This window comes from Rana temporaria, chromosome 6 (genome assembly GCF_905171775.1).
Source record: "Rana temporaria chromosome 6, aRanTem1.1, whole genome shotgun sequence".
Taxonomy (NCBI): Eukaryota; Metazoa; Chordata; class Amphibia; order Anura; family Ranidae; genus Rana; species Rana temporaria.
Genome location: NC_053494.1, coordinates 165288852 through 165313429, shown reverse-complemented (window position 1 = coordinate 165313429; position 24578 = coordinate 165288852). Strand labels below are relative to the sequence as shown.

General features: G+C 40.2%; 1 protein-coding gene across 1 annotated transcript in view; it reads left to right on the top strand.

Annotated features, from left to right (window-relative positions):
* The window catches only part of RAPGEF4 (Rap guanine nucleotide exchange factor 4), a 198463-nt gene that overhangs the window by 128019 nt on the left and 45866 nt on the right, over positions 1 to 24578 (top strand). The window contains exons 21-22 of the mRNA XM_040358501.1: positions 1949 to 2127; positions 6676 to 6766. Coding sequence (XP_040214435.1) covers positions 1949 to 2127; positions 6676 to 6766 — 270 coding nt within the window. The remainder of the gene's footprint in view (positions 1 to 1948; positions 2128 to 6675; positions 6767 to 24578) is intronic.

The window sequence follows — 24578 nt, the reverse complement described above, 5'->3', positions numbered from 1 at the left end:
TGTAACTGTTTATTTTCTTGTTTACTTAATTTCATTATTATTGCTAAAAAAAAAATGTCATGTAATAGGTGTCAAAAATGTAAAGTACGGTATATGTCTTATTTTCTATTCTATTATTTATTCTCAGGGCGCGTGAGCACAGACATTTCCAGGTGCAAATCTCATCTAGCATAAAAATCCTGGTGTTTTCTGGTGCCTGCAGAGCCGCAGGTGATGCGCACAGGCGGCCATTGAGGTGAATGGCTGTATGCATCTAAACTCGAGAAAACACCAATTCTTTTTGCGCCTACTTTTATCCATGTGTGCATGTAAGATTTGAACCATAAAGAGAGCAGGTTCATCGATCTAAACAGTGGAACCACAAGGTATTAAGTTAGTGGAAGCCATCTTCCTGGTGCTCAGGCTTAGGTGTCCTCTCAACACCAATGGACAGATTAGTCAGACGAAGGGAACAGCCTGAAACTCTGTAAATCCTTATATTCTTTATTGTTGCATATCAGAGAGTAAAAACTGTTTTTTTACTTACTGATATGCAACAATAAAGAATGTAAGGAATCATAGAGTTGCTGGCTGTTCCCTTCATCTGACTAATCTGCATGCAAGATGTAGTCCCAAAATGCATGAGTTTCACATTGAGGGAATACTTTATACATGCATGTGTGGTTAAACATCAGTTCCAGATACAGCTACATTCAGCCATTCACTTCTATGGCTGGATGTATGCGCCACCTGTGTTACAGAAATTATAATTTTGTGCTAGAGGGGATTTGAACCTGCAAACGCCCATCTGCAAGAGCCTTTATAATTCCACTTATTGTTTATGCTTGATTACCAGTGGTAGATATAGTAATTATTTGTAGATGGTTCCCTGTGTCCTAAAAGTTAGTTCTAGGGTTCCTCCATGTTACCACCAGGTTCTTATTACTGTTTGTACCCCTATTAGGGCAATTAAATCACACTATCTGTACTGTTTATCATTATCACCGAGAGTGAAAGTAAAAGAAAATCCCAAATTTTGGGCTGTCACCAGAACAGGAATAAAGGTGAAATTTTCCAATAGATTCCAACGCACTATTCCCAATGCACACATTCCTGTAGCAATGGCTGTGTATGTAAGTTGGTGCTGCAATGACCATCGGCTGGAACTGTATATAGTCAGAGCGAGAGAACATCACCAGCACACCATGAATCCAAAACTTTATTCAGCGATCACATTGTTACAGCAAACCTGGTCACATGCCCGATGAAGGGGTCCTGCGAGTAGAGTTGCCACCTCATCCCTTTAAAACAGAACACATATGAATTACACAGGTTCTGAGGCTAATTTAATGCAAATAAGGCACCAAGTGAGTTTAATTACCTCCTTAATCAGCCATAGAACCTGTGTAATTAATATGTGTTCTGCTTTAAAGGGATGAGTTGGCAACCCTACCTGCGAGGCTCCAAAACACTGCTTTTGCTGTAACAATGCATTTGCTGAATAAAGTTTTGGACCCATTTTGAAGATCCATGGTGTGCTGGTGACGTTCTGTCGATCTTTCAAAAGAGGCACTAGTTCTGGTGACAAACAGGGATTCCCTGACTTTGCAGGGATTTCCTCTTACTTCCTGTTTTGGACGTGGAGCAGTAAGTGAAGGGAAATCTCTTCAATAGGACACAGATGGCGGGAAAAAAAACTATCATGGATTATAATCCAACCTTGCCTTATCCAAAGTAACAGTGATTTCCTATCACTGTTTAAAAATACCTTAAAGCCTTCCTTACACCAATGCTTGATGTGTATGTTTTAGAAAAATGATCTGCTGGCAAACTTGTGTTGGTTAATCCAATATATTCCTATGTAATACGTTAATTTAAAAAAATACATGGCGTGAAAGCAGCCATTTGCCATTGCCCTTCACCTAAAATGTCCTGCAAGTGCAGTTAAGTAATCTTTCCCTCCTTTCAGCTGGAGTTAATCTATCACACCTTTGGAAGGCACAATTTTAAAAAGACAACAGCCAATTTGGACCTCTTCCTGAGACGTTTCAATGAAATCCAGTTTTGGGTTGTGACTGAGATTTGCCTGTGCCCTCAACTCAGCAAGCGTGTTCAACTTCTGAAGAAATTTATTAAAATTGCAGCCCAGTAAGTACTTTTAGTGCAATTTTCAAAAGAGTAACAGGAAAAAAAATATTAAGGGGTCTTTTTATTTTCTAAATTGATTGTACTTTTTGTTTGCACATTCAAACCGCTTATGACTGATTATTTTTTTTGCTCCAGAGATACATTTTACATAATGTATAGAAAAACATTTCAAAGTCCACCAGAAAATAATTTCTGTTTAGGCTGGTGGCAGACTGAAATTCACAGTAGGCCAACAGCATGACCCCTTGACAGCCTGGCTCTGCTCTCCTGTGGATTGACTATTTAAACCCGCTGGATAGAAGGCTGCTTTTTTCCTCTCAAAATCCTTTTCCCTCTCAGCAACTGCATTAAAAAAAATGCTAAAGGTGTTTTTCTTCAACCGTTTACAGCTTCAAAAATCAGCAGGACATTGAAAAGAAACAAAAATCCTTTAAAGACATAAATTTCAAAATGTGTTCAGGTTCAGCAGCGGGATTCAAGAAAAATACTTAATTACAACCAATTAAAAATATAACAATCTTCAAAGACAATGGAATTTAGAAAAAAAATCCTTAAACGTAAGTGCTAAAGGGCACGCCAAACAAAAACACTGGTGGGGCTAAGTGCAGCGGCTTAGGGTGTCAGGTTAACGTTATGTTTTTTTTTTCTCTTAATGTGGTTAATTTAGTCCCAGAAAGAAGAAAACTGTTTACTTTCATTTTCTACTTTGCACATGGCTAAAAATAAAAAAAAGGCTAAATGTGCTTTTTAGTAGCTGGAGTTCCCACCGAGAGTGCCAAAGAACAAATTTGTGGAGACAAAAGACGAGTTGGCACAAATCAACCCTACTTTTAGGGCTGAACTCTTAAAGAGACAGCAGATGGCATTCCTGTGGGAATAGAAATTCCTTATGATAAAAACAAAACTTTTTAAGAATCTACGTTAATGTTGAGTAGAAGTTAAATTATAATACTAGAGATCACTAGCTTTATATATTTAAAGCGGTTGTAAGCTCTAAAAAAAAAAATATTTTAAATAAGAACCCGCAAGACAAAGCCATAATGAGCTAGTATGACTAGCTTACTAGCTCATTATGCATTACTTACCTTAGATCGAAGCCCCTGAAGCCGTCCTCGTCTTCCACCCGACGCAGCCATCGCTCCCGGAGGTTTCTTCCGGGTATCGCCGCTCCGGCGCTGTGATTAGCCGGAGCGGTGATGACGTCACTTGGCGCATGCGCAGGAGCCGTCAAAGTCGGCATTCTCCATTCAGAAAACCGGCATTTTCAGTGCGCCTGCGCTGTTGCCTACGGTGCGCATGCGCCGTAGACAACGGTGCATTATTTTTGGCAAATATGTCCTAAACCGTGTATGTTTAGGAGATATTGCAAACACCTACAGGTAAGCCTGATGCCGCGTAGACATGATCAAAAACGTCATTTAAAATGATCGCGTGTGGGCTTCACATCATTTTTCAGGTTCTGAAAAACGACAACAAAAAAATTCGAACATGCTGCATTTTTTAACGTCGTTTTAAACTATGTCGTTTTTCGGGTTGTAAAAAATGATCAGCGCATGCTCAGAAGCAAGTTATGAGACGGGGGCGCTCGTTCTGGTAAAAATACCGTTCATAATGGAGTAAGCACATTCATCACGCTGTAACAGACAAAAAAGCGCAAATCGTCTTTTACTAACACGGAATCAGCTAAAGCAGCCCAAAAGCGAATGGAACTTCCCCTTTAAAGTGCCGTCGTACGTGTTGTACGTCACCGCGCTTTGCTACATCATTTTGTAAAAACGATGGTGTGTAGGCAACATCGTTTTAATGATGAAGTTGGGAAAACGTTGTTTTTTAGACATGCTGAAAAACAACGTTTTTTTTTCATGCTGAAAAATGATCTTGTGTACGCGGCATGAATCTAGGCTAACCTGTAGGTGAAAGTTGTAATGGAGGGGTTACTTCTATTTTAATATATAGTATTGCTTCTGTATTCGAAAATAGGTAAACGTAGAAAATTGGGAAGGCAAATGCTAATGCTGGGCGAGAAGACCTAGCTTTCCAATTCATCCCAAAGGTGTTTCATCAGGTTGTGGTCAGGGATGTGTGTAGACAGTCCATATTCCCATTGCACACATTGCTGAAATGAGCTGTTAAGGTACCGCGTGCTGTAGCGACTGCCAGCTGGATACTGGGACATACATGATATAATGTAGATATTCGCCAGCACATCCAAACTTTTTTAATTAAAGAGAGATCAAATCACAAACAGTGTATTGCATTTCGGAGCCTTGCAAGACCCTTCGTCAGGCATGGTATGTGATGATGTCATTAGGCATTACATGCCTGACAAAGGGGTCCAGCGTGGCTCTGAAACACTGTTTGTGTTGTGATCTCTCTTCAATAAAAAAAAACTTAAGATGTAATTGAATCGATCCTTGGTTTGTCAAACCATGTCTGAATGAAGCTGGCTTTGTAAACAGAGGCCCAGTCATATGAAAAAGAATACGGTTGTACCCAAACTGTTGCCGCAAGGTTGGAAGCATGAAATTGCCTAAAATGTATTTGAATGCCGTAGCTTTAAAGCAGAACTAAATGCAAAAATAAACAAAAATTGCAAACTGGCAGGCTCTTTATTTCAGAAGAGACATTTAAAAAAATACACTTACCTCATATACTCGAGTATAATGGCGCATACACACCATCACTTTATGTGATGAAAAAAACGACGTTTTAAATCATGAAATAAAACAACGTTTTTGAAACTTCATTTTCAAAAAGACGTTGCCTACACACCATAGTTTTTTCAAAATGCTCTAGCAAAGCGTGGTTACGTTCAGCACTCTTTTCCATTGAAGCTAGCTTCATAACTTGCTTCTGAGCATGCGCGGGTTTAAAAACGTTGTTTTAAACGTCGTTTTGCCCACACACTATCATTTTAATTGACACAAAAAATGACGTTTTGAAAAACGACACAAAAAATTGAAGCATGCTTCAATTTTTTTTTTGTCGTTTTTCACAAGACATAAAACGACGTTTTCCCCCACACACGGTCATTTTAATTGTTTTTCATCACATAAAGTGATGGTGTGTACGCGGCATAAGATGACTTTTTCAGCACATTTTTTATGCTGAAAAAGCCTCCCTCGGCTTATACTCGAGTGACAGTCTCCCGCTGTGTCATGCAGTCTTAACTGTTCGGCGCCCATCCACTGTAACAAAGCCCCACCTTCTCCTTGTCCATGATAGACGGAACACTGATACAATGCTGGGAAACTGAATCAGTGTTTGGTCTATCACGGACCAGGAGGAGGCTTTGTTACATTGGACGGCCGCCGAACAGTTAAGACTGCATGACACAACGGGAGACCATAATCAAAGGTACAAGAGGCTGCAGATGGGCACAGTGAGGCTGCAGATGGGCACAGTGAGGCTATAAATGGGCATAGTGAGGCTGCATATGGGCACAGTGAGGCTGCAGATTGGCACTGATGATACAGGTGGGCACAGTGAGGCTGCAGATGGGCACAGTGAGGCTAAAAATGGGCACAGTGAGGCTGCAGATGGGCACAGTAAGTCTGCAGATGGGGACAGTCAGGCTGAAAATGGGCACAGTGGGCACAGTGAGGCTACAGATGGGCACAGTGAGGCTGCAGATGGCCACTGCTGATACAGGTGGGCACAGTGAGGCTGCAGATGGACACAGTGAGCCTGCAGATGGGCACAGTGTGGCTGAAAATTGGAACAGTGAGGCTGCAGATGGGCACTGCTGATACAGGTGGGCACAGTGAGGCTGCAGATGGGCACAGTGAGGCTGAAAATGGGCACAATGAGGCTTCAGATGGGCACAGTGAGGCTGCAAATGGGCACAGTGAGGCTGCAGATGGGCATTGTTTGCCAGTAGCTGGTGCATTTCCCACCCTAGGTTTATACTCCAGTCAAAACGTTTTCCCTGTTTTTTATGGTAAAATTAGGTGCCTCAGGCTTATATTCGGGTCGGTTTATACTCGAGTATATACAGTACTTACCTGTTCGCAATCCACAAAAGAAAATGTAGACAGAGCTGCGCATGCAATGTCTCCTTTGCATCTGCACAAGAATGATGTCACCCTGCATCGGCCAATCAAGATGGCTGAAGACCCGGCACCTGGCAGAATCCAGGGAGAATATGCAGGCATTGGACTAATGGAGAATAGGATAGTATTTCTACAATTAGTTCCACTGTAACTGTACCCATTACTCATAAGAAGTAGTGGCAATTTGACATTCAAAGTAATTATGCCAGTAAGACCTTTGCTTTGCCAACTTGTAGCAACAAAATCTGGGGTTCTTATATTCCACGTCTTTCAAGGGTTCTCATTATTTTCATCATGTTGTTCCACTGGATTCCTGCCACTCCTCTGGTTGATATACCTAAACGGAGCTAAGAGCATGAAAGGACAGTCACATAGCACCAGTTTTATGAAACAGTCGATAATGTTTTGACCTATGATGGCATATATCTACAGAAGAGGAGTTGCATTTCACTGTGATTGGAAGGCAGCGCTAATTTTAAAATGTTCTGTTTTTCAGTTGTAAGGAATACAAGAATCTGAACTCGTTCTTTGCAATTGTCATGGGACTAAGCAATGTGACAGTGAGTCGGCTTTCAATGACGTGGGAGGTAAATATTGAAAGTCAGATATATGTTTTTAATGCTCTAATGTTCTAATAATTTTGTATATTACTCCTGCCAAAAGACAATCAGGAGTGTGAATCCTGGGAGATGAAAGGCTCTCATGGATATCACTGGATCGAGAGGGAGCTCAGGTAAGTATTTGGGAGGTCTAGGGGGCTGCTGCACACGAACGCATAAAGGTAAAAAACCTTGTGTCTTTACAACCACTTTAAGATAAAAAACCTTATGCATTTACAAGCACATTAAGTAAATCAAGCTGGCAAACCTCTATTTAGTTGGCGAACTTGTAAAATGGTTTAGACTTCCACTTGGCATTTCACTTCTGTACTTCAAAGTGGCATGACTACTCTGCCATAGAATTATTTTGCTCAAAAGCAGGAACCATTTTGGAGGTGAATCATGAAAAATGGAGCCTGGTAAGTGGTTATTTTTTACTACTAATACCATCAATTTCCTGGAGATCTTCTTTCAAATCACTGACACATTGGCTTTTTTTATGACATTCGTATTATTTTGGTACATACGTTGCCTCTGCTTTCAGTACTTATTAAAGTGGAGGTTCACCCTAAAAACAATTTTTTTACATTAAAAAGTACAATAGTAAGTACATTTCATTTCGGCAGGTTTTTTTTTTTTTGCTCTGTACTTACCTTTATATCTGTATTTTGTCCAGGGCTTCCGCGTTCTGACGACTCCGGCACTGGGCGTTCCTATCCCAGCCTCAGGGTTCCGATGACTGCGGGAAATGTATTGTCCTTAATATGCTGGATCTGCTAGATGCAATTTAAAATTATTTTTTTTGGGGTGAACCCCCGCTTTAACATGAAAGTGAAAGAAATTATTTTACAATATTATAAAACAACTAAAACAAAGTAAACATTTGAGATTAAAACTTGTCTGTCAGTTTCATCACACAGCAAGGTGATAAGATGTAAAAACCTGGGCCAGGCCGATTGACCTTTTGAAGGATGCCTTTCTGTACAAATTGTGTGACTCATCATTTATGCCTTTCTTATCTTTCTGACCTCTATTAGTATAATGCCGCGTACACACGATCGGTTTGTCTGATAAAAGCGTTCTGATGGACCGTTTTCATCAGACTAAACCGATCGTGTGTGGGCCCCATCAGTTATTTATCCATCGTTTAAAAAATTAGGAACTTGTTTTAAAATTATCTGATGGATAAAAAACCTATAGAAAAAAACAATCGTCTGTGGGCACGTCTATCAGTTAAAACTCCATGCATGCTCAGATTTAAGTCGACGCATGCTTGGAAGCATTGAACTTTTTTCAGCACGTCGTTGTGTTTTACGTCACCGCGTTCTGACACAATCGTTTTTTTAACTGATGGTGTGTAGGCATGACTGACCATCAGTCAGCTTCATCGGATAACTGATGGAATCCATCAGACCGTTTTCATCGGATGGACCGATCATGTCTACAGGGCATAAGTCCTCAAAAGTAAAACACACCTGAAAGAAAAATTAACCTTGTACTCTATACTCATTCAGTTAAGCCTCGTACACACGGCCGGGAATCTCGTTGGGGGAAAAAAACGTCACTTTCCCCGACGAGATTCCTGGCAAGCCGAGTGTACACACGGCACATTCAAAAGAACCGCCGTTCTTTTGAATGGAAAGAACATGGTGACGTCATCGACACATCGAGCATGCGCTTGTCACATCAGGTGCCATCGCCGCCATCTTGCTTCACCCTACACTACCCTTGTAAGCTACCGCGCATGCGGTACAGGAGGACAGGTAAGCTTGTAGCCGCATACACACACATACAGTTTTCTCGACGGCCGACGAGAATCCCAACAAGAAAATAGAGAGCAGGTTCTCTATTTTTCTCATCGAGATTCCCAGCAGTTTTCTCGATGAGAACGACCGTTTTTTTTAGGCAAAAAGCTCTGCCAGCAGTTTTCTTGCAGAGAAAACCGTCTGTGTGTACGAGGCTTCTAAACGAAAAAAAAATTGCAAAGCATGGGTCAAATACCGCCCCCCCCCCCCCCCCCATAGCTCATAGCTCATATTTCCTGTAGTAACATATTTACTAAAGCTGGAGAGCAAAATCGGCTCACTTCTGCAAATCAGCTTCTGGATTTTATTACTAAACCTTAATTTAACAAGCTGAGGTTAGAAGCTGATTGGCTACCATGCACAGCTGCACCAGATTCTAAGTGCAGCTGGTTTAGTAAATCTACCCCACTGTGCATCAGGGGTAGCAAGCATTCATACACCCAAAAATGTGGAATATCTGCAGTGGCCGGGAAGGACCTTCACAGAAGAATTTCAAAACATGGGCTTCTGAAAAGTTTAATATATTGCCTCTGTTTTTTTTTTTTTTTTTTTACAGTCATGTCTTTTTTTTTGCTGTTTTGACCTCAATGACAGGTTCCCCTAAAAGTACAATTTTTCTTTTAACTTTGTCACCAAGGATTCTCAACTAGGCATGTTTTAAGGGCTCCATGGTGCTTGTTTCATTTGGAAGACACTGTGTTTTCAGTTTCCCCAGTGGTTTGTAAAATCCGGTTACAGAGGGAGTACATCTCCAATCCTGGGACAAGGTTTTGTAGACAACTGGCTCACTGGTGCAGGTGTGTGCTGGGTTTTTAGGATAATCAGGATTAGGGTTCTGGCCTCCAGCCTCTCAAGGAGTCCATGTGGTTACAAGGGAGCAGCCTGAATGGTGCATGTCTGCACAGTGCAGTCTGTGATAAAACAGACAGAGAGCCTGAGAGCTAGGGCAGCAGGGAGCTGCAAGGAAAAGATATCTGACAGAAGTATAGCAATTGCACATGAACACAGGAGTGCTGTGTTAGATGGTCAGGAGGAAAAGAGAGCCAGGAGGCTGAACATTACTTTATTTTGTGTGGAAACCCCTGCGAGGGAATCTATTTGTTCTGGTGTGAACGTTTTCTTTCTTTTTTTAATTAAAGTTGGCCAACAAGGTCTTAAATGGCATAACTGGCATGGACTGTGCTCACTGGTGAGCTCTGCACTTGAGCTAAACATATACAAACATCACATTAGGAAATATACCAATATACTGCTGACATATCAATCTGTCATTAGCTGTAGTAGTAAAGGGTGGCATGTTTTGATCTAGTGAATTCTGTAAAAGAATGACTTGTATGGTCCAAGGACGCAGGTAAAAATGCTTTTTAGATGTTCTATACAGTAATTATGTTGTGCTATAATGCTTAAATATTTGTATTAGTGAAGATGACTCTCTTACTCTGCATTTTATTTCCCTGCACTGGTATTTGTTTGGCGGATCGTTCTCAGCACCAAGCTAGAGAAATGCTCCCTCAAACGGTAATGTACTCTGCTACAATTACTTTTACCTGTACACTCCAGTCTGGGAGCTGGATCCCCAGTGACCTGTTTTCTACTTCAGGCTGAAAGAGCTAAACTTGGCCCTCTGATGTGTTTCACTCGTATTGAGCTTGTTTGTAGAGTACTCTATGAATAAACTGAACACAAATAAAATGCATCAGAAAGCAGAGTACAAGTGGTCTGACTTAGACTGGACTATTCATTAAACCTTCAACCTTGAAAATATTTTTCCTTGCCACCATCCCTAAAAAATTGTCAAGTATCTGACTCTGTAATAGTTTCTATCTGCTCTGGTAAGAGTACATTTTATTAATGGAGGTGACGGTGCACTGGTTGATCACTAGCACTGGCTCAACGTAATATCTTTAACAGCACAGTGCTGGTTTTACATATAACTGGGACTGGTATACCATTTCCACATATATGCCTTTTCTGTATTTGTTATTGGACTATATATTTTTTATATTTTTTGAATTTCATTGTTTTATGCATGATCATTACTTTTTTCTAACGCAAGTTTTTACAATACCACGTATAACGCGACAATTTATATATATATTTTTTTCATCTTATGTACTAGAACAGGAGTAAGGTGAGTGTGATGAAATACCTTAAAGTGAAGTTCCCCCCCCCCCCCCCCCACGAAAATATTAAAAGTAGGGTTGTCCCGATACCGATACTAGTATCGGGACCGATACCAAGCATTTCCCCGAGTATTTGCACTCTGGGAAAATGCTCCGATACTTTACCGATACCTGACTTTCCCTGTATCCTCCTCCAGTTCCCCATCCGTTCTGCTCTCTCCATCCATGCTCCTGTGTCCCCCTCCGTGCCGCTGCCATTCTGCTCTCCCCCTCCGTGCCGCTGCTGTCCTCCGTTCTGCTCTCCCTCCTCCATGCTCCTGTGTCCCCCCCTCCGTGCCGCCGCCGTTCTGCTCTCCCCCTCCGTGTCGCTGCTGTACTCCATTCTGCTCTCCCCCTCCATGCTCCATGTCCCCCCTTCGTGCCGCTGCCGTTCTGCTCTCCCCCTCTGTGCTGCTGCTGTCCTCCATTCGGCTCTCCCCTCTCCATGCTCTGTGTCCCCCGTCTGTGCTGCTGCTTCCCCCCTCCGTGCTCTGTGTCCCTCTCCATGTCCTCCTCCGCACCCTCTGTCAGGATGGAGAGTGGCGGTAGGAGCTGCTAAACCCGGCTCCTACCTTTTCTGAATGAACAGAGTCAGTGATCCCTGACTCTGTCCATTCATATGACTGAGCATCGTAAACTGTGTTTACGATGCTTCCGTTTATGAATGGATAGGAGCCTCTGTCTCCTGTCCATTCATTTCCAGTGCAGCTGAGAAAGGGACTGGGGAATCTGTCTCCTTAGTCCCTTTCTCGGTCTCAAAGGTGAGATGTCAGGGGTCTGTTATGACCCCTGATATCTCACCAAAGCCCCCCAACAGGGCTAAGAAAAAAAATGACAATAAATAATAAAAATTATTGAAAAAAATAATACGTATTAAAATAAAAAACACACTCTGGCACATCCATTCTCTCCCCCCCCCAAGAAAGCATTGTAAAAAAAACAACAACAAATAGTGAAAAATTATAAAATAAAAAAAAATACTGACACGACATAAAAAAAAAAATATCGGTAATCAGTATTGGCGAGTACTTGAAAAAAGTATCGGTACTTGTACTCGGTCTTAAAAAAGGACAACCCTAATTAAAAGTCAGCATCTAAGAAATACTGTAGCTGCTGATTTCTAATATTAGGACACTTACCTGTCCAGGCTTCCCGCGATGTCTGCACCCTAGCTAATTTTCAGATCGGCTCTTGGTTTCTGCTGCAGCCAATCATGGTAAGGGAAACCAGCAGTGAAGCCTTTCAACTTTTGGCCTTTCGGCTTCACAGCCAGTTCCCTACTGTGCATGCGCTTTCTAGCTGTCCCAGCGGTGGAGGAAGGAGGAGGGGGGCCGAGCTTCCGAGGGACAGCACCGTGGTGCAGTCTCCCGCAAGTGGGAAAGTGTACCTGTCAAAAACAGGTACCCATTTCCCCCTCCCCTAAAAGGTGCCAAATGTGGCACTAGAGGGGGGAGGAAGCAGATAAGTGGAGCTTCCACTTTTGGGTGGAACTCCGCATTAAGCTGAATAATTCTTTGGAGTAGGTAACTGAAGTAAGTATTACTGAATTCAGACCAATCTGAATCTGTGAAAGATGTATCTAAGGAAGCCCATTTAGTTCGAGTAGTATTCAGAGATTACATTTGGAGGATCAGGACGTTGTAACAATTTTCCAGGGGTGGTCACATGTAAGGGGTTATCTAAAGACCCAAATTGCATCTGTAGAGCGTGGTAGTAATAGAATAGATAAGTAGGGGGGAGACCAAATTCTTCCTACAGTTGTGGTAACGATCTAAATCCCTGCGCTGTAACAAGATGGCATAGATCTTGATCCCCTTGAGAGCACCACCATTGCGCATTGGGCAAGCTGTATAGCTCACCTAGGGTGGGTGGGGTTAAACCAAAGAGACGTTGCCCATGAGGCCTTGGAGATACAAGTCACCACAGTGACAATCAGATAAAGGGAAGTTTTTATCATTTTAGTACCAGGAGGTACTTGGTTTATGCAAACAATATTGTTTCAGCAAGGAGGCTATGACTGTCTTTGTAGTTGTACAGGTGTTAGCTGAAGTTGGATGCAACCAGTCATGAATGTGTACCAATTGGGACTCCAGGTAATACAAATAAAAGTTAGGAAAGGCGAGCCCAGCGAGGTGAGTTAATAATTTCAATACCTCCAACACTATTCTGGGAGCCAAATAAAGTCAGTACAAATGGTATCAATCTGTTTAAAAATGGATTTTGGCATTCTACAATGGGAGTTGGCTAGAACAATTTAGGTAAATAAATCATTCTAAAACGATTGACTCTGCCCATAATGTCCAAGGAAAGGTTGTTGTTGCAACTGGAAAATTAAGGGGTGTGCATTGTTGACTATATTTGAACTTAGAGGCAATTGAACCTTAATACCCAAGTACCTAAACAAGTCAACAACTTGCAGGTTGGAAGCCAGGTGGATTATCGCTCTTGGTCTTAATATCACTTTAAACTTGTCTGCCTTTGTTTTGTAAGCTTTCGAAACTGCTTTTTCATCTACTTTGTACCAGGAACTTAAATAGACCAGCTGGTGAGTTTTTGGTTGGATTCTTGCAGATCAGGAGTTAATGGCAGTAATTTGTATACAATTCTGCAATAAACAGGCTAGGGGTAGACCTGGGGTAGATCTGAATGGTGTATCTGGGAGTTTATCCTAGGCTGCTCGTAACTATACTATTGGGTCTGTGGTATCTAATTTATCTTAGATCTTGCTCTAATGTCACATAGTTATATATATATATATATATATATATATATATATATATATATATATATATATATATATATATATATATATATGTTACAATGTGGTAGTTCTTGCACCCTTATATCATTTGATAAAACGTGCCATAAGCTGGAATTCCCCTTTAGCCTCCCTCTTCCGCAGTCTGCTCCCCCTCCACTTTTACCTAATTGGTCTATTTATAAACTTGCCATAGGCTGAACTACATCTGGGTCTTTAACTGCACATCTCCTGTTTTATCTGTACAAGGATTGTACTGCAGAACATCCGGTAGGCTGAACCCAGACACCCCAGCTCTTCATATTCTTCTCATCTGCATGAAAACGGCTTTTATAATTGATTCACAGTAACCATTCCTGGCTGAATAATATGAGCAGAATCCCATTTGCTTGCTTGTCATTTTTATCTTCCTCCCTAGTTCTGAGATGCCATATTTTCCTGGATCTGCTTTCTAATCATTCGCACTAGTTTTCATTCCCCAATTATTGCTCAGACAATTTAGATGGGAAAATGTTTACTGATCGCAGTGATTGTTGCTCATAAGTCATAATGCCAATGTGATTAGTATTTCAATGTTTTCACAGCTAGCTTGTGAATATTACAATGCAATTATCATTGACAGATGCATATGCATAAAGAATGCTAGAGCGTTTTTTTCTGCACTTGGCAAATCAGAAAATAATAATTGTGTTTTGTTTATGTCACCAGTTAGTTACAGCAACAAGGTTACAAATATCAATGTTAGCTGCTCAGTGAACACTCCCATTTGTCTCTATTGCGGAGAAGGATTTTTTTAAAGCCGGCTGCAGATTATATTATGCTATTACTTTGGATTGTTCAAATAATACACTTAAATTGAGCTGAAAAAACTAATAATAAGAGGGCCTGCTTTTACAGCTGACATGATGCTCCAAAGGAGAGTAGAGCATAGTAGATGCTGAATGTTATTTTTTTATGAGGATTAGAATAATGAAGCCCCTCTTATTTGAAGAGAACCTGTCTGCCATTTTATACTTTTAATAGTATATTTTCTGCCTAAGGGCCCTTTCACGTTTGCGGATGAAAACGGAACATACATTGGTCTCTATGTGATTGCGGGTGTCAGCGGATGAACATCCGCTGACACCCGTAATCACCCGCCTCCGCAAAGATCCGATTTTGCGGACGGAAGAAAATCCTATTTTTTTCTTCCGTCTTCGGATCGGATCGGATGAACACAGACACACGGTCCGTGTTTATCCGATCCCCCCATAGGGGAGAGCGGAGAAAAGACAGGAGCGGTCCCTGCACAGTGTGCGGGGACGGCCCTGTCAGCCGACGGCTCAGCGGGGATTTTACGGAGGATCCCAGCTGAGCTGATGGACACACGGAGGCGGATCATTACTGATCCGCCCCATGTGAAAGGGCCCTAACACAGGCCACACTAATCTGATGTGTGAAAAATGTACGTATCAGCATCATAACTCTTTAATTATAACCCCAATTAATTATTGCACATATACCAGAGTTGGCCGGATATTCCAGGCCTTGCTCCGCCACAGGTAATTTCAGATTGGCTCCTCCAAGGGGGAACCAAGATAGCAATGGTGTCCGCACCATTTGGCTATGTAACAAATTACTGTGTGATCTTGATAGTTCACATGGTAATGCTACAAAAGGGTACATTTTGACATTTGTTGAAGGGGAGGGGGGTCATCTTAGATTGTCTTGAACTTGCACTAAAACAGATTTTATATATCAACTTTAAAGGATTTTCATGTTTTCAGTTGAAGCTCTGACATTGCTTTTGTCTCTTCGATATACAGTACTGTTTAGTCCTGAACCAGAGTTTAAACTCTATACTTTTTCAATAAAAAAAAAACTTTATTGACTTCCCTAATAGAGGCCAACTACAAAGTACTAGGGCTGTGGAAATTAACTATTAATTCATCGATTAATCTTTAATTTTTTTGATCGATCTAAATTTTTTGGATCGATCAAAATTCTTTTGATTGGTACTCACCTCTCCGCCGGTTTACAGGCCTTCAGGGAGTTCTGTCGGAGATCTGGTGACGTCATGGACACCAGGGGGGCTTGCCGTGTCCATCTGAAGGGCTCCTTTGCTGTGCCTTCATATCTGCATGCCGGCGGGACCTTACTATCTGCCACACGCAAGGGCTTTTACACTTCCCTCTGTCAACCTGGGATTCTATAGCCATCCACTGGGAGTTGTGATAGTTCCCTTTACGGGACATCTACTGTACATGCCGACAGATTGATGTTAACCCCTCCTCATCTGGATTCAGCAGTGGCATCGTTGTACACATTTTTATACCAGTATCATACTTAGCTACATGTTTTTATGACTGCTTTTACTACCGTTTGGTATTACTCGCACCATTTTTACAGTTTATGTAGCTACATCGACTTTATCTCCAGTGCAATATTTATTTTGTTACCTACTTGAAGACTATAAAAGTTTTAATGCTATTCCCATCGAACGCTGCATTTGTGTGTTTTTTGTATCCTGCTATCCATTTTTCCAGTGGTAGCTGCACTGGGAATCAGCCTGCAAGGAGATCAGCTAAAAGTAGTTTGGATCTGTATGTGTGTTATAATTAATCGAATTAGTCGATTAATCGATAAAAAAAATCGATTAATCGAACACAAACATTTTGATCAGTAACAGCCCTACAAAGTACTAATGCAATGTTATTTGGTACCTGCCAGATTTTCCCAATGGGTGCCGGGAGCCTCCCCTCTGTGTTTTTGAGGGTGCAGCCAAGAGGGAACAGCATATTGCTTATGGTGGATGTGCCCAAAAGCTTGTGGATTCTGGAATCCGGGGACTTACAGGGACTAATTTGACAAAGTCCTCACAACAGGCACTCCTTGGACATCCTGTTGGGGTATCCCCAAGATCCACCCAATGCCTAATATCTTTCATTTACATGGCTGAAAATGAATAAGGATTGCAAGAAATAAAAAAACGTTCATTCCTGGAACGCCAAGATTGCTTGTTTCCTCAACCAAACTGTCAAACCATCAAATGGCTAGAGTCATAACTGATCAACACCATGGCAGTTGCAGATCAAACAGAAGTAGCTTTCTTGGCTGTAAAGGATAGGAGGGTTAATTCCACTTTAAGGCTGCCAGCAGATCCACCTCTACAAATTCGACAGTGCCTAAAAATAAAGAGCAACTGAGTGAGCATGTGCAGAGCAGGGGGATATTGAATAGTATAGGCACTTACAGTTGTGCTCATAAGTTATGAACAGAATTTGTGATTTATTGGTAATTTTTTAAAGAATATGAATGATAACACAAAAACTTTTCTTTCACTCATGGTTGGTGTTTGGCTGAAGCCATTTTTTATCAATCAACTGTGTTTACTCTTTTCAAATCATAATGACAACAGAAACTACCCAAAATGACCCCGATCAAAAGTTTACATACCCCAGTTCTTAATACCGTGTATTGCCCCCTTTAACATCAATGACAGCTTGAAGTCTTTTGTGGTATTTATGGATGAGGCTCTTTATCTTCTCAGATGGTAAAGCTGATGGCCACTCCAGAACCTTCACTTTATTCTGCTGTAGCCAATGACAGGTCTACTTGGCCCTGTGTTTTGGTTTATTGTCATGTCAGAATGTCCAAGTACATCCCATGCGCAGCTTCCTCGCTGATGAATTTAAATGTTCCTCCAGTATTTTTTGATAACATACTGCATTCATTTTGCCATCAATTTTGACCAACTTTCCTGTACCTTTGTAGATCACACATCCCCAAAACATAGTAGGAATGGCCTTTCATCATAGGCCTTGTTGACTCCTCTCCAAATGTAGGGTTTATGGTTGTGGCCAAAAAGCTAAATGGTCTCATCACTCCAAATGATTTTGTGCCAGAAGGTTTGAGGCTTGTCTCTGTGCTGTTTGGCGTATTTTAATCAGGATACTTTGTGGCATTTGCGTAGTAATGCTTTCTTCTGGCAACTCGCCCATGCAGCCCATCTTTCTTCAAGTGTCTCCTTATTGTGCATCTTGAAACAGCCACACCACATGTTTGCAGAGAGTCCTGTATTTCACCTGAGGTTATTTGTGGGTTTTTCTTTGCATCCCTAACAATTTTCCTGACAGTTGTGGCTGAAATTTTAGTTGGTCTACCTGACAATGGTTTGGCTTAAACAGAACCCCTAATTTTCCACTTCTTGCTTAGAGTTTGAACACTGCTGATTGGCATTCTCAATTCTTGGATATCTTTTTATATCCCTTTCCTATTTTATACAGTTCAACTACCTTTTCCCGCAGATCCTTTGACAATTCTTTTGTTTTCCCCATGACTCAGAATCCAGAAACATCAGTGTAGCACTGGATGAGGGTCTGTCAGGAGTCCAGAAACTCATTGACCTTTTATATACACACACTAATTACAAGCAAACAGATTACAGGTCAGGATAGGTAAATTTAATAGCCATTCAAACACTTTTGTGTCAACTTGTGTGCATGTTATCAGGCCAAAATCAGGGTAATTTGGGTGGTTTCTGTTGTCATTATGGCTTCAGCCAAACACTAACCGTGAGTGAAAACAAAAAGTTATTGTTTTATCATTCATATTCTCTGAAAAATGGTCAAGAAATCATAAATTCTGCCAGGGTATGAAAACTTAGGAGCCCAACTGTATTTTTTATATTTTACATAGCTATACCTGCAAAAGGGGCCAGCCTCAGGTGATCTAGCAGGACTTAATTTTCTGACTAAAGTTCCATGTTAACCTTAGTCAACAAATATTCTAGATTTTATAAAATACAGTGGAGGAAGATTTAGCAATCTACATAGGCCATATGTTTTTGGCATGTGATTATGTGTTGTGCAACCTCCCACTTACAGTATCTATCAATGTGTGTGGGTAAAGATGCAGTGGGCTTAGTGGGAAACAAGTGCAGAAAACCTCTGGCCTACATTTTTACAGGCTCAGGTCATCGAGTATGTGATATTGGCATCTACAGTTATTTAGATGGCAGCACGGTACACAAAATCGATGTCAGTTCATCCATGTCTTTATGGACCTTGCTTTGTGCACTGGTCCAAATCATTTGGTGGATAGGGGGATTATGGCGTGGGGTTGTTTTTCAGGGGTTGGGATTTGTCCCCTTATTTCCAGTGAAGGGAACTCTTAAGGCATCAGCATACCAAGACATTTTTGACAGTTTCATGCTCCCAACGTTGTGGCAACAGCTTGGGATTGAACATGACCAGTGCACAAAGCAAGGTCCATAAAGATATGATTGAGTGAGTTTGGGGCAGAGGAAATTGACTGGCATGCACAGAGCCCTGACCTCAACCTGATAGAACACCTTTGGGATGAATATAAGCAGAGGCCTTCTCGTCCAACAGTGTCTAACCTCACAAATGTGCTTTTGGAAGAATGGTCAAACATTTCCATAGACACACTCCTAAACCTTGTGGGCAGCCTTCGCAGAAGAGTTGAAGCTGTTATAGCTGCAAAGGGTGGGCCAAATCAATATTGAACCCTACAGACTAAGACTGGGATGCCATTAAAGTTCATGTTGGTGTAAGGGCAAGCATCCCAATACTATTGGTAATATAGTGTATGTAGGCTTATTGTTGGCTGTCTATTACTTTAATACTTTCTGAGTCACTAATCTGCAACAAGTATACAACCAGGGAATTTAGGTTAAAGTTAGTGCAAAAATCAGTAAGAATCAGTGCGCTATTTTCAGCCACAGACCTTAGGCAAACTTGGGAGCTAAGGTGAGCTGACGGATGGAGCTGTCACAAACACAGATTTAAAGATTTTCACAACACACTGTTGTAGCAAAACATCAATTAACTTTTTTTGCCACCAGAAGATTTGTTTCCAAGCCACTGAGGACCCCACTGGTCACTGTTGTCTAAAACGTCCCAATTTTAGTAAAACAAGAAAACTTCAGAGGATGTAAACCCATAACTATGGTGGGATTTTAAAGGCACGACTTGTACTTCAAAAAAGTTACACCACTGATAATCTCAATCTATGCATGAATCGACTGGAATTACCTGAACCTTTGAACATGAAGGAGGGGAGACCCAGCAACCCTTAGGGAGAAAAGCGCAGCCTATGTCCTTGACCAATGGGCAAGGCACCGGGGGGGGGGCACCACACAAACCACACACAGATGTTTTATGTATGCTATATGTTTATCTACATGATATCTATGAATACAAACAAAGAAGGGACATTTTTTATATGAATAGAGATCAGATCATTTATTAGATCCATATTATCAAAGTATAATTTTTAGGTATGTTTTTATGCTGACAAATACTCAATAAAGGCCTTATAATAATTTTGTTTTACCTGTCAAGTTCACAATGTAGCTTTTTATTTGTGTTAATTCAATCCAACCTTCAGATATTTTGAATTAATAAAATATAAAATAAAAATGACATGCTAGTCTTAGTTATAGATCTCTAGTGAGGCCAGTGTTAGCATCTAATACAGCCATAGATGATGGTTCTATATATTTAGAGCTGCATTCCAATACTTTATTCATGGTGTACTAGTTATTGCACATCCCCAAAAGGTTTAAAAACACAAAGCCAAAAGAGAATGGAGATATACAAGTACTAACAAAGCTACATAGATTAACACTCAATAAACTAAATAATTAGCAGCATGACATTTACAAGGATCATAACTATGTGTATATAGGCTCTATTCAAGTATTATGTGGTTAGCAGCACATACCAGCCTAAGGGATCACAGTTGTCAAGACCGTCATTAATCCAAACAGATTGCATCAATGGTTCCCCATGCACCATAACACCCCCCCCCCCTCCCCCAGCACAGGCAACCCGCCTATATACTCCCTAAATGGGCCCAGCCCCATGCATCACACCTGCAGTGGAGGCATGGCATAGAGGCTTGGGCCACCTGGCAAATGGCCTGTGATCTGCTAATTATGTAGTTTATTGAGTGTTAATCTGTAGCTTTGTTAGTACTTGTATATCTTCATTCTCTTTTGGATTTGTGTTTTGAAACCTTTTAGGGATGTGCAATAACTAGTACACCATACATAAAGCATATTATTAACCTTGATATTGGCATGCAGCTCTGACTATATAGTACCATCATCTATGGCTGTACTAGAAGCTAACACTGGCCTCACTAGAGATCTATGAATAAGTAACTAGTATGTAATTTATATTTTATATTTTGTAGATTAAAATGATCTGAAGGTTGGATTGAATTAACACAAATAAAAAGCTACAATGTGAACTTGACAGGTAAAACAAAATAATTATAAGACCTTTATTGAGTATTTGTGAGCATAAAAATATACCTAAAAATTATACTGATAGTATGGATCAAATAAATTATCTCTATTCATATAAAAGATGCCCCTTCTTTTCTTCGTTTGTATTTGATGGGGAAGAAACTTTAACTTAAAGTTTCTTCAGTAACGTTGACTGCTGAATCCAAATTAATTTCAAAAAGATGTATTTAATATACAAGCAAGCTTCCAGAAAATCTGAAAGCTTGGAGAACAGTGTGCAATGCATACATTTCAAAATAAACTGTTCTATTGAGTTCTAAGCCTCTATGCAATTTATACACTTTAGAAAAGGGAGGCACTCTGATTGTGGCTTCATTCAAACCACAGATGGTCATTTTAGCTTCTACATGTCACTTCCAGATTTCTCTGGGAAAAACCCAGAGATGAGCCTATTCACAGCTAAAGGTGTGAATGGCTTTTGTTCAGACATAGGATGTTGAATGGTCGCATCCCATGTCTGATACATCAAAGTATAGGCTTTTAAACACAGTAAGAAATACATTGCTATTCCAATAAATTTTACCCAATGAACACAACTAATATATACATATATATACATATATATACATATATATATATATATATATACATACATACATACATGCATATATACATACATACATGGACACACATATATACATATATATACATATATCCACATACATACATACATACACATACATAACAGAAACACATGGTTTGTTAATCGTGAATAAATGTTTGATTAAATAAATGGCTATTCTATTTACCCGATCAATCCCATCTCTTGGTCAAATTAGAAATTGACCACATAATCAACAAAACATAACAGCACTATAACAATTCATACATTAGTTGTGGACAGTTCTTGACTATTCAGTGTAAAGATTCTTTTTTGAGACAGTTAAAGCTGTAAAGGGCCTAACTAGACGTGAACATTATTTGTCATGATAATGGGGAAGATGGAAAAAAACTAAGTTTCATAACACATACAAAACCTAACATCATATACAATTATAAGTCCTAAATTCCAACATGTCCCTCTAACTGCCTAATCTTACATGAAATATTCATTTGGTTGCTAGTTCATATTTTTCCTAATTTATGTCCCCAATTTACTTCTGCAGAAAAATCTCATTTTGCTTTGTCAAGGCTAAAAAATACAAATAAAAAATATCAAAAAGATCTAAACAAAATGAAAATATTATGTTTTGGTCTAACACTGCATGAACACCAAGTCTATAGTTGATTCCTCTGCTGTAACTGTCACAGGCTATTCTTTCATGAGACGCCACGGAAACACCTTAAGAGCGCATATAATGTACATAATTTTCTTCAGGACTATCGTAGTCCACATAGACCTCCGGTAGGTGTGCACCATGTAATCTTCTTCAGGATTTTTCTCAATCCACATGATAAACAGATTTCTGATAAATGTGCAGCTTTCCTTCAGGATCTTTGCAATCCATACGATAAAATAATTTTTTTATAAATGTGCAGATTTTAATCTTCTTTTCTTCAGGATTTTTTTTTTTTTTTTCCAATCCACACGATAAAATACCTTGTTACTGACATGGTAGGTATCAAAGTTCTTTAGACACAAGTTTTTTTGAAAGCACTCTTTTTCATCAATGGTGTTCGTGACTGATGGCATGAGGAGGGATGGTGGAGGAATGGTGTCAGAGATTGCTAGTCCGAAAACATGATTATCAACAAAAAAATGCCCATAAAGCCTTTTGAGTTTTCTTTTACTGCTGAAGTAAATGTATGTTTTAGAGGCAATACGACCTAGAAGGAAAAATAAAAATAAAAAGTAAATCTTTATACAAGGAGAAACCATTCTCATTTACAATAAAATGTTATTCAACTGTCATCCAACTAAACTGTCCACATTATTCTAAATTCAATAAGACATTTATCATAAACAATAGGCTTCTCCGAAGGGGAACATATGGCCTGGATCAATGATCCTACAGGAACATAGACAAGGGAGCACAGACTACAGGAATAACAGGAGTATAGTGCAGCACTGAGCTTCATGGTTCATAGGAGGTCAGATACACAAGATACAGTTGATGTATACAAGGATTCTAAGGCAGGAATGATACCTAGCACTAAAGGCCAATAAACACATGAGAATCCCTTGCAGTGCTGAGATGCTGGGATCACTAAACAGTAGGGAGTGTGTGCCTGGACACACATACATTGGAGACACATATGCCAAGACATATAATACAGCTAGAAATGAGTAGCCATATATTGTGACCCCGCACAGGAAACTGGCTTCAAATACACTTGGAGACACAAAGGCAGACTTGCTTGGGACATTATTATGCAAAGCCCAAGGCAATCTGTTTCAGCTTAAAAAGGCAGTACTGGCTGGGCATGTAGCTAGGAGACAGATCTGTAGAAAAGCTGAAGATCTGAGACATAGGCCTAGTTTAAACTCTTAATAATACCCCAGTAATCTTAACACTCACTGTAGTGACACTAACATGCATGTAGTAATACATTCATTACTTTTTTTTTTTTTTTTTATACTAGAGCAACAGTTATTCAATTCAATCTTATCAAACCTTTTTTTTATCATAAAATAATATACAAAAACTGTATAAGGCTCAGTTCCCACTATTGCGATTTAAAGTTGCAGCGACTTTTAAAAGATTCCTGCACTACCTTGACGGGGACTATAAATTTGGACCAAAGTCACAATCCAGAGTCTCTGAATCATGTGATTTTGGGGGTCATTATAGTGGAAACGTAGCCCAAGACAGTGGACCTAATTCTCTAGGGCAGGGGTGTCAAACTCAATTTTATCGTGGACTGCATCAGCATCACCCTCAAAAGGGTAAAAGGCTGGTTGTATCTATAAGACTAGATATCCAGCGTATCCCCTCCCCTCACACTAGATGTCAAGAGCCACCCCACCATTAGAAGCTGAGTCCCCCACTCTCCCCCATATTACAGTGCACCCCCCTTTCCCCATGCCGCTGCTGGGGAGAAGCTGGCATTGCTTAAAAACAGAAAGCAAGGGTCCGGCGGAAGACCAGAGGAGGGCCGAAGCTGCAGGAGAGGCATGAGGGCCACATGACATGGCCTGGAGGGCCGGCTTTGGCCTGCGGGGTTTGAGCCTGAAACCTGTGGTTTAGGTCATTAGAACTTGTTAAATCTCATTCATGTCAGATAAAAAAAATGTAGTGCTAAGGGTAGTACAGATTTAGCTAGTGGGGGGGGGGGGGGGGTTTGAAACTCATGTTTATATATAAATAGATAAAAAAATACTCCTCAAAAAGGGAATTGTCTTTGAAGGCTGTGGTTTTCTTCTGTTCTGAAGACCTTGAACAAATCAATCCAGGGCATAAGGCTTAATCTGAGAAATAAGCATCAAAATTTTAGTAACAAAACACATTATATTTTCCTCCTGAAAACAAACCAAAGGTTAGAGATATTTAGCATACAGTAAGCATTTTGAACATTTTCTTTAAATATTTTAACAGTGCACGTTTTCTAATACCAAAAAAAAAAAAAAATTGTTTGACGTCAAACTATTACAACCACGTGGTTTTTTAAATGTATGGTATACCATTACTATATATATAAAAAAAAACTATTATTCACCATGGTTTAAAAATGAGCAACTCAAAACAAACAACATTTTTTGTAAGTTCCCCCTTTGTCTTGCAAGACAAGTATACTTCACCTATACTGAGTACATTGGAAAACTCTTCAACAACTGTTTCTTCTGTAGAAACAAAGATTATTGTTAATACAAACACATACA